General features: G+C 43.7%; 1 protein-coding gene across 1 annotated transcript; it reads left to right on the top strand.

Moving 5' to 3' along the window:
- The first annotated feature begins 8,042 nt into the window (after positions 1-8,042).
- On the top strand, positions 8,043-10,849 carry LOC311230083 (uncharacterized protein). The gene is made up of 4 exons (XM_084316233.1): positions 8,043-8,121; positions 9,174-9,322; positions 10,533-10,583; positions 10,750-10,849. Exons 1-4 carry the CDS (start codon positions 8,061-8,063, stop codon positions 10,792-10,794), a joined length of 306 nt encoding a protein of 101 aa, XP_084172359.1. The 5' UTR covers positions 8,043-8,060; the 3' UTR covers positions 10,795-10,849.
- Positions 10,850-11,065: the final 216 nt, after the last annotated feature.

Raw genomic sequence — 11,065 nt, forward strand, 5'->3', positions numbered from 1 at the left:
CAAGTTATTGCATGATCACCTTACAGAGAATGGGTTTGTGCAAAATGATGCTGACCACTGTGTCTACAACAGAGAGTCTGAAAACGAAAGGGTCATTCTGTTGATTTGGGTAGATGACCTACTTATAGCGGCAAATAACACCAGTTCGCTTAGTGACGTCAAATAGATGCTGAAGAGGATGTTTAAAATGAAAGATTTGGGTGAAATCAAACACTTCCTAGGTATTGACTTCACACAGAGATCAAAATGACACAGACACATAGCAAAGATGCTAGAGAGGTTTGTCATGTCAGAGTGCAAACCGAGGTCAACCCCATGTGAGCAAAAGCTGCATTTTGACAACGAGGGAGAAGTTATGGATTCAACAGGATACAGAGAGATAGTAGGTAGCTTGATATACATTATGACATGTACTAGGCCTGATCTGAGCTGGTGGTGAGTAAACTGTCACAACACTTAGCAGAACCAAAACAGCTATTGGGCTGCAGCAAAACACCTGTTGAGGTATCTAAAGGGTACTATAGATCAAGAGCTACATTACAGGAAAAGTGAGGAAAGCCTAAAGCTTGAGGGATACAGTGATGCTGATTGGGCAGCCGATCAAGATGATAGGAGAAGCACAACTGGATATTGTTTCAGCTTAACTGAAACTGGTCCAGTTATATCCTGGAAAAGCAGGAAGCAGCCAACAGTGGCGCTTTCAACCTGCGAAGCGGAGTACATGGCATTAGCGGCTACTACTCAAGAGAGCATGTACCTTGTACAGTTATTAAAAGGGGTAGACCGTAATAGCCCACATGTACTGTACCAGTAAAGATATACGAGGACAACCAAGGAGCAATAGCTCTATCCAAAAACCCTGTGTGCAGACAGAGAAGCAAGCATGTGGACATCAAGTATCACTTTATACGGTCTGCACATGCTGAGGGGAAGATATCTATAGAATATTGTCCTACTGAGAACAGGGGCGTCCATTTGGTATGGCAAGGTATGGCACTCGCCATACCTTGGCAAATAAAAATGTAAAAAAAAAAAAAAAAAAAAAATTTTTTACAATTTTTTATGTTGATTTAGAATTCGAATGTCAACATTATGAACGAAGCTTCGAACTATTCGGTACAGCCCTAGCATGTTTTGATATTGTCAATTATCTCACTTTTAGGTGACTTTTACTGTGACTAACTGAAATATGCCCAAAAAAAAGGAAAATGGACATAGGGACGTTTTTTTATCAAAGGGCAGCAGAGACAAGTGATACAGGGACACAGGTAAGGTCTGGCTTAGTGATTATAATAGTGCAGTTCAGCATTCAGTAACCCATACTTTTTGTGAATGTGTTTTTGATACTACATTCTGTTGAACACACACCTCAAAACCATACCTAAGGAAAATTGGCTCAATTGCAAGAAAAGTAATAGACAGTTATGATATTACATTCTGCATAATTCGTATGCAAAATATTGTGGTTCCCTGCTTTAGTCTGTTGACACATTTCTATACTAAAAATGCTTGTGTAGTCCTGTGTCATACCGAAATGTCATATAACTGAATTGTATAGAAACAACTCACCAAAAGTGACTATTGCACAACTGATTTGACAAAAAAATCTACCAGGGGGGGGAAACCCCCCCTTCACCCCCCCCCCCCTCCTCGCCATACCTTGCCTTTTACTGAAAGGACGCCACTGACTGAGAACATGGTAGCCGATGTCCTAACCAAGCCTCTGACAAAGGCTAAACTTGACAAGTTCAAAGGATATCTGTTCGGGGGAGAAATGTGAATTGCAGGTGTAAATTGAACAACGCCGGAGTTATTTTATTGATGTTGTTGATGGTGTTGTTGTGTATTTTTGATTTTGTGTAACACTGTAGAGAGAGCAATCAACATGTCTTTGAGTGGGAGTGTTGAGCATATTGTATTGGTGGACAAAGTCATGTGTCTGCTCCTGTATGACATCACAGTACATGCGTACAACAGACAAGGTGTTGTGATATAAAAGAGCATGCGCACTAATAAACGCCCCTTAGCCTAGATGAAACTCAGTCCATGTGGTCGTGTCTTTTTCTTTATATGTCGAATGCTAATTACTTTGGTTGACTGCACACGTGGAGACTTCTGCTGAAAAAAAATTCTCACACAACACACATTACAGTTCTACTTTTGTTTTGATGTGAAAAGTGATGCTGCATAAGATGACTGCACTTACCACTGACTGAGAAAGTACATATTACAGTTCTACTTTGACAAACGTTTTACAATTATAATGTTAATAATATGAGAGTCCACATTACAGTTCTACTTTTGTTTTGATGTGAAAAGTGATGCTGCATAAGATGACTGCACTTAGGACTGACTGAGAAAGTACACATTACAGTTCTACTTTATAAAATGTTAATTGTAAATATGTTTGTCAATGTTAATAATATGACAGTTCTACTTTTGTTTTGATGTGAAAAGTGATGCTGCATACGATGACTGCACTTAGCACTGACTGAGAAAGTACATATTACAGTTCTACTTTGACGTTTTAATGTTGGACCAAAGCATTGCATGTAATTAGAATACAGGCAAATAAAAGTCATTTAGTTTAAAGTACAATCTTGGCTGTCTTTTTCTCTCAACGCTTCAATAGGACATGTTTGAAGGAAGCGCCAGTGACGTCAGCGAGTATGCTGATACCGTTGTAAGCTACATAACAACAGTGGCAGACGGCATTGTCCCCACAAAGACGGCGCGGGCTTTCCCAAACCAGAAACCTTGGGTGGACAGCACTATAAGAACAGCCCTAAACTCACGCACCACGGCTTATAACCTGGGCAGAGAGTCAGGAAATATGGAAGAATACAAGGCTTCAGTCTACACTCTGCGCAAGGCTGTTAAACTTGCTAAGAGGACATATGCTGAGAAACTGGAGACACAAATGGCACAAAACGACACAAGAGGCTTGTGGAGGGGACTGAAGACAATAACTGACTACAAAGTCAGCGCCCCCGCAATGGGGAGCGACGACGCCTCTCTAGCGGACAAACTCAACTCCTTCTACGCTCGGTTCGGTGTAGACAGTGTCGCCGCTAGCCCTCTGGCTAGTGACGTCACTGGCGCACCGGCTGTTGTGGAGGGGGGGGGGCAACCGCAGGGGGGCGGGGGCGCTCTCTCGTTGTCGGAACACAGTGTGAGAAGAGCATTTATGCAGGTGAACACCAGGAAGGCTGCAGGCCCAGATGGTATAACAGGACGCATACTTAAGTCCTGTGCAAACCAGCTTGCCCCGGTGTTCACCGCCATATTTAATCAATCACTGGCGGAGTCAGTAGTCCCTGCCTGCTTCAAGATGTCTACCATCATCCCTGTACCGAAGAAACCCTCCCCAACATGTCCAAATGATTACAGACCGGTGGCACTCACCTCTGTGGTCATGAAATGTTTCGAGAGGCTGGTCAAGGACCACATTTGTGCCTCTCTCCCCAGCGATATGGACCCTATGCAATTTGCATACAGGACAAACAGGTCCACTGATGACGCTGTCTCCCAGGTACTGCACAGCACTCTCTCCCACCTTGACCGTCAGAAGGGGGGCTATGTGAGACTGTTGTTCATTGACTACAGCTCAGCGTTCAACACCATAGTCCCCACCAGACTGGTGGACAAGCTGATCGAGCTAGGCCTGAGCTCCGCCCTGAGCGCCTGGGTACTGGACTTTCTGAGTGAAAGACCCCAGGCGGTCAGGGTGGGGGGTCAGACCTCCAACACCATCACCCTGAGCATCGGGTCCCCCCAGGGCTGTGTTCTAAGCCCCCTGCTGTACTCACTCTACACACACGACTGTGTGGCCAAGTTCAGCTCCAACTCCATTGTGAAGTTCGCCGACGACACGGTGGTGGTGGGGCTGATCTCGGACAACGACGAGAAGGCCTACCGGGAGGAGGTTGAGGTACTGGAACGTTGGTGCCAGGACAACAGCCTGCTCCTGAACATTGGTAAAACCAAGGAGCTGATCGTGGATTATAGGAGAGGACAGCGGGAGACACACACACCACTGAGGATTAACGGGGCTACCGTGGACAGGGTGAGCAGCTTCAAGTACCTGGGGGTCCACATCTCAGAGGACCTGACATGGTCAACACACATAGGCACAGTAGTAAAGAAAGCGAAGCAGCGCCTCTACCACCTGAGACAGTTAAGGAAGTTCAGAGTATCGGGGAAGATACTTCAGTCCTTCTACTCAGGAGCTGTAGAGAGCATCTTGACCGGAAACATCACTGCCTGGTATGGGAACAGCACGGCACAGGACAAGAAGGCCCTACAGAGTGTGGTGCGCTCAGCCGAGCGTACCACGGGTATTGCGCTACCTCCCCTGCAGGCTCTATACAACAAGAGGTGCAAATCCAGAGCCTGCAGGATAATGAAAGACCCCCACCACCCCAATAACAGCCTGTTCCAGCTGCTGAGGTCAGGCAGACGCCTGCGAATTCTAGAGACTAAGACGGAGAGGCTTAGGCTAAGCTTCTTCCCCCAGGCCATCAGAGCCTTGAACAATGAACATCGAGAGACACAGAAACTGAACTATCCACACACAAGTACATACACGACACGCACGCTGAGCACGCTCACACACTAGCAGCCACTTTAACACTCATGCCGCACACACGCACACTTATGGCCAGAGGAAAGGCCACTTAAAATAGTATAACATCAGGAACAGTGTATTGCACTACTAAAGCTAACTAGCATGTCCTATATGCTCTGTAAATACTAATGTACAGATACCGAGATGGCACACCATGTACCTGTTTATTGCACTGTTTTATTGGATTCTATTAATATGTTGTACCACTGTATTTTATTGGATTCTATTATATGTTGTACCACTGTATTGCACATCGTCGCGGGCAAGACCAGCCGCATTTCATTGTATACCTGTATGCCGTGACAATTAAAACTCTTGAATCTTGAATCTTGAATCTTGAATAGGTAGATCTTGCCTTCACCAAAAAAAAAATGATATTGGGCTTAAGGTTGGTGACCACTAGTCTAACAGGAGCACTCATTCAAGGGTACTACGACTATGCTTGCACCTCATGGTACCAAAGCACCTCAAAGGCACTAAAAACAAGACTACAAACATCACAAAACAAACTGGTCAGACTACGGCTTGACCTTACTCCTAAAACCCACCTCACCCCTGCACATTTTGACATCCTAGGATGGCTTAGAGTAGACGACAGAGTACAGCAGCTTGCAATGGGCCTTGTCTACAAGATGCACTACAAACTACACCACTAAGATACGCATGTACATGTCGAAATACTTCCCAAAGGTCAATGAATTCCACGACCACAACACCAGAGGGAGTTCCACAAATCATGTTCAACCCAGATTCGGCTCAAACAAGGGACTAAACACGTTTCGCAATTATGCCACAACAATGTGGAACACCCTACCCACAGCCGTAAAATAATGTGAATCCCTACCCACCTTCAAAACCGCCCTCAAAGAGCACCTACGGGAGGCTGCAATTCGAAACTGGCCCCCGTAAATGTCCAAACCCCCCCCCCCCCCCACCCAACCCCCTCCTAATGTACAGTTTCCTCCCCCTCGAATGTATATAGTTTCTGTTAGGATCTCTACTGTATCTTGTATGTCATGTATGTCATAAATGTCATGATATATATCTGTATATATAAATGTAACAGTACTGTATATCTGTATGTCATGTATGTCATAAATGTCATGATATATATCTGTATATCTGTATGTGTATGTCATAAATGTCATTATGAATTGAAAATGTGGGACCCTGATGTAAACAAGACGAAAGACTTTCTCTGGGTCTGCATCCCCTTAATTGTGTGTATTGAGCCGTACTGTATTGTAGTACCCCATTCTGCAATCTGTTAATAAAGTTTCCAATCAATCAATCAATCTCTGAGGAAGGGAGCTGCCATTTTGTTCCGAGGGAGTGGCCAGCTTATATCCAGCTAACTCAACTAAACCTGCTCTGCAGCAGGTTCAAATTTTTCGATCTGTTGCCATAGTGATTTAGACAATCACGCGTCGGGGAACCGAAAGATCTGGCTTAAGTCAAGTTATCCTGAAAATTATCCGGCTAACTCAGTTAGCCAGGTACGAGGAACAGGGCCCAGGCTAGCTCCATAGTGGGAGTCAAACTGGACAAGCTGGTGAGGAAGGCTAGCTCCATATAGTGGGAGTCAAACTGGACAATCTGGAGGTGGTTGTGGAGAGGAGAATGAGAAAGAAGCTGGACGCTATCCTGGAGAACCCCTCCTAGGAGCTATGATGAGGAGCACGTTCAGCCATAGACTATATAATGTCTTGATAGAGTATGACTATATATATATGTCTAACCTGTAAAGAGATACAGTGCAGTTCACACTTTTAGTATTTTTTGTTTATTATTTTCCTACTATATTTTTATTCTTATAATATATTATTGTATTTCTATGACCCGGCATGTACCTCCTCTCTCCCTCTCCTGTTTGGTGCTTTGACACGCGGATTTCCCCACAGGAATGAATGAAGATCCATTTGATCTTATCTTATCTTATCTTATCTCACACACGTAAGAAGATTTTGGATCTGTTTACCGCGCACAGGACCTACCAAAATGAACTGACTAAGACACTTGGACACTTGGACTAATGCATTCAGTCATTTGGACGGAGTTGTTAAAACGGAGTTATATTTCACTCTACTCAAATCAAATTTAAAGTGACGTGGCTGGAAGAAAGGTTGCCAGTCAGTCAGCCAAAACAAATTCCTGGACCAAGGTCGAACCAGGGAGCTGCTGGAGTCGAAGGGCCTCTTGGAGATAAGAATGGCATGCGGTAAATGGCTGCTTTTTTATATAGCGCTTTTATTTGTTATTCACATTTTACCCATTCACTCACACATTCACTCACATTCACACACCGACGACGGAGGCAACCATCCAAGGTGCCAACCTGCTCATCGGGAGGAGCGGTAATCGAACGGGGAACCTCCGGATTGCCAGACGACTGCTCTACCACCCATAACTAGGGGGTCCTTTGAAATCTGTCAGAATTGGTGCCCTTGTACTACAGTCTACTAGGGCAGTGGTCCCCAACCACCGTGATCCGTGAGGCATTTGTTACCGGGCCGCACAGAAAGAATAAATAATTTATATAATTTCCGTTGTATTGATTATTAGAGTCTGAAAGGTGTTTTATTTTTAAAAGGGACCGAATTTTCTCTGACGTAACATTCGCCTGTGCCTCTTGTCTCGGTCACGTGTTACTCAAAAAATAAGCCTGCAAACTAGCACAAAAAAAAGAAATTCTTTGGAGAGCTTCTTTGCAAAGGGGAAAAGGCCAACTGAGGAGCCAGAAGAGGAGCCTACGACCTCCAAGAAAAAGAGCGCTTATTTTAACAGACAATACCAGGAGTCATACTTAAAATACGGGTTTATCACAACAGGTGACTCTCACGCACCAAGTCCGCTCTGCATATGTGGTGACAAGCTAGCAAACGAAGCAATGAAGCCTTCAAAACTGCTTCGGAAAATGGAGACCGCACCCTGGATTAAAAGATAATCCTTTGGAGTTTTTTTTAAAGAAAAAACGTGGGACCATGTCGTTGCAGAGAAACAAGCCCAGGGCTCCCACTGATTCAGCGTTATGGTGAGTTGTATTTTTCATGCACCATTAGTTTTTATGCCGGTCGTGTTATTTTATTTTTGCTGTATTTATCTGCCACACCTTGAAGGCCGGTCGGTGAAAATAATACCTACATTAAACCGGTCCGTGGTGCAAAAAAGATTGGGGACCCCTGTAGCCTACTAGGGCACCTCTCAAATGAAACCTTGCTTGCATGGGCACTGTGAGAAGGAGCAGGTTAATCTCTAGGCACAAAACCTGGGCCCCTGGGCGTTTGCCCGGTATGCCCGGTTGGTAATCCAGGCATGGTCCCCGCTCTCCTCTGGACCATGTTATTGAGATGGTGGAGGCAGGGGGTGGGGGCGTGGTGAGTCCTTAGGTAACACAAAGTGCTGCTGGCTGTTAGGGTCACAACACTGAGAGACTATGGGGCTTCGTGTGGATATGGTGCTGCTGCTTCTCATGATGACCTACATCAGCCACGGAGGTAAGATGTCCACATCCAGCCTTTTCACACTATACGCTTCAACTGGCCACAACTTTATTGATCATGCTTCAAGACCAACGTTGGGGAAACTACTCCAAAATTGTAGTTTAACAAACATACTAGCTACTGCTACTAAACTACATTTAACTATACTTTTATTTGTAAAACAAAAGATAATTTGAAAAAGTATTTAAACTACAGCCAAACTACACTGTGCAAAACCAGAACAGTGTGAGTCCGGAATGTCCTATAGGTACACAGAGCAACAACTGAACTGACACAGAGTAAAGTGTATAGGTGTGTTTAATTTAGTGACTAATGCAGGCCAATCCTCACTTGGGCACATCTGAGAGTGTGTTTTTAAGGTGGGGACAGGGAGTACGTTTTAGTTTTGGGGGATATATGTAGTTGTGTGTAATTAATTACCTTAAACCACATGATCAAAAAACAGTTATTAACTACGGGGGGGGGGGGGGGGGGTCCTAGGATTAGAAGGTAGTTAAAACAACCACCCAACTAAATGTAGTTAGTGAAATGTAGTTAAACTAATAATTTAACTGAATGTAGTTCAAGACAATACACACGCACACAATATCAACTGTTGAAAATGACTGGCATGATATCAGATAGTGTAAAACAGGTATGTGTTTTATCACAGCACTAAACAAACACATTCTCAACTTGTATTGCCAGCCTTAGTGACGAGGGCATTCCAGTTGTACAATAGAACCATGAGCTGGAATACCTCCAGAAACACTGTACCAGATTTACATCTGTACTGTCTGATGAAGGGAACTAGGTGGGACGTTTGGCTCCCACACTTTCTCACCCGCGTTCATCTGACCACTGTGGTCCTGAACAGGGCAGGAGGATCACAGCCTCATCAGATTTCTAGGTTATATTAAATACACACCATGAATAGGGACATGTCTATCATCTCATAATTGTAGCTCCTTTGGGGCCTCAGGTGTCATGGGGACGATTTGCTGACCTTGAATGTCATGGAGATATTCTGGTTCAATTATACATTTGTCTATTTGTTTGTTTTGCAGCTCTGCTGAAGAAATCCTCAGCGGCAGACTTCCTGCGGCCGCTGAGAGAGAAGCGTTCTGCGGAGTGTTCTGACGCCAGCTGCAGTTCAGAGGACTCGTCAGTTCAGAGGGAGATGGACGAGGTACCGGAGGTGAACCTAGACTACGATGTGAGTCAGTTCAGTCATGACTTTGACTTTGTTCTTTTTATATTTTGTATATTCAAGGAGCGACGTCCTCCCTAAAAACTGAATTCTTGTTATTCTATATGCTATTATTTTGTGAGCATTTGACAACTCAATAAAGAAAAAAAAACGTCTTATCTGTGATGTCATCGAGAGACAAAACCTGCAGCTGCTTCACAGAGACTGACTTTTTTTCCCTTATTTTTTTTGCTTGATATTTACTTGATTACAGTCCTACTGCTATCAAGCAGAACTTGTGGCCATGTTCCGATATCCCCTGATTAAAATTGAGTGCTGAGTCTGACATTCACAAGCAGCTCAAATACAGCAGCTCCAAGATTGGTGTATGATGACATCATCAATATACAGTAGTCCCATTGTTTTCTTGTTCACACATTATGACTGTACTGTCCCAAGGTCGTAGCAATGTTGTGATTTTAGAAAAAAATAATCTCTTTACATTTATTTTAAGTGGACATGTCGACTACATGGGTGAACAAATCCAATCTTCAGAATATTCTAGATTGTGTTCTGAATTGTTCACACAACCTCTCAGACTGTTGCCGGAGCCCGCGTAAATGTCAGCAGGATGAGACTATGTAAACATAAGGGGGTCCTATTGAAATTCTGCCCCCTTTTAACCCCCCCCACCAGTAACTAGGTCTCTCCGGCAGAAAGAGATTCCTATCTTGGTGAAACTAAACTGGATGAATAAAGCTCACATCCAGCGAATGTGTGTCAGTGCACGGAGTTAGGGGTTGAGAAGCACTCCTGTGTTGGACAGGGGATAAGGTGTAACCAGATCTGCCAAGCCACTGAGGCGGCTACCGTCACTGTGCTCTGACATACCAAGCTCTCAAACTGTAGACAAAAGCCAGGCCAGACCATTAACATTGACCTTGTTACTTTAGTGCACCTGCTTCAAATATCGGGTGACTATAGTCGCATTAGAACCGGTAGAGTGGTGGAATGTGATCAACTAGGGTTTCAGCCGTACAGAGCCAACGGAGCATTGTTTATAAATACACGTTGTTATTGAGTTGTGCTGCTACTGTTTTTTCAATAGAAACGTTCAAAACAGTTTGGTTTAATTTCAGGGAAATCAAGCCTTTGGTATCTTTACAGAATGGTGTATTTTCTTTACTATAAAATGTATCTAAATTGTTTTCTATACAACTCCTCTTTTAATTTACAGGGAGAGAATAAGATGCAGTTTCCTGTGGCTTTTGTGTCAGAAGTGAACTCGGTAAGTTGAAACAAACATAGTTTTTTTTTAATACTTTTTTTATCATTGTATCTTGTTTCAATACTTCTGAATAAATGGTATATATGGTTTTGAAAGTTGTTCAAGGTGGATGTTCAGAGCCAGTACAACACAACATCCTAACTACATCTTTGCCTTGCTGTATTAGACCCCTGACAGTGAGGCAGCGGTGGATGGTGGATCTGGGATGTAAACGGATGGATCAACACAACGCATGGAGATTATTGCCGGGTTTAAAGGACCACACCAGTCTTTTTGACATGTGGGGTTCAAGTCATTCTACAAAAGTCAAGGCACCCTTGTTTTTTCTCTCTCCATAATCTTTTACTGTTACTGGAAGATTTGGTAGTTAATCTTCTGCTGATTCACCACTGCCATTAACTTCCAGTGTATCTGAAAATGTGTCTTAAAACATCACATAATATATATTATACTGAAGAAAGTCACCACATTTGACTACAATG

This window comes from Notolepis coatsorum (assembly GCF_963971535.1).
Source record: "Notolepis coatsorum genome assembly, chromosome: 6".
NCBI classification, from domain to species: Eukaryota; Metazoa; Chordata; class Actinopteri; order Aulopiformes; family Paralepididae; genus Notolepis; species Notolepis coatsorum.

Excerpts from the sequence above, each read along its gene's own strand:
- LOC311230083 (XM_084316233.1), top strand. The coding sequence starts at position 8,061 with ATGGGGCTTCGTGTGGATATGGTGCTGCTGCTTCTCATGATGACCTAC. Across the intron at positions 8,122-9,173 it reads GACCTACATCAGCCACGGAG|CTCTGCTGAAGAAATCCTCA; the intron begins GTAAGATGTCCA and ends TTTGTTTTGCAG. Across the intron at positions 9,323-10,532 it reads AGGTGAACCTAGACTACGAT|GGAGAGAATAAGATGCAGTT; the intron begins GTGAGTCAGTTC and ends TTTAATTTACAG.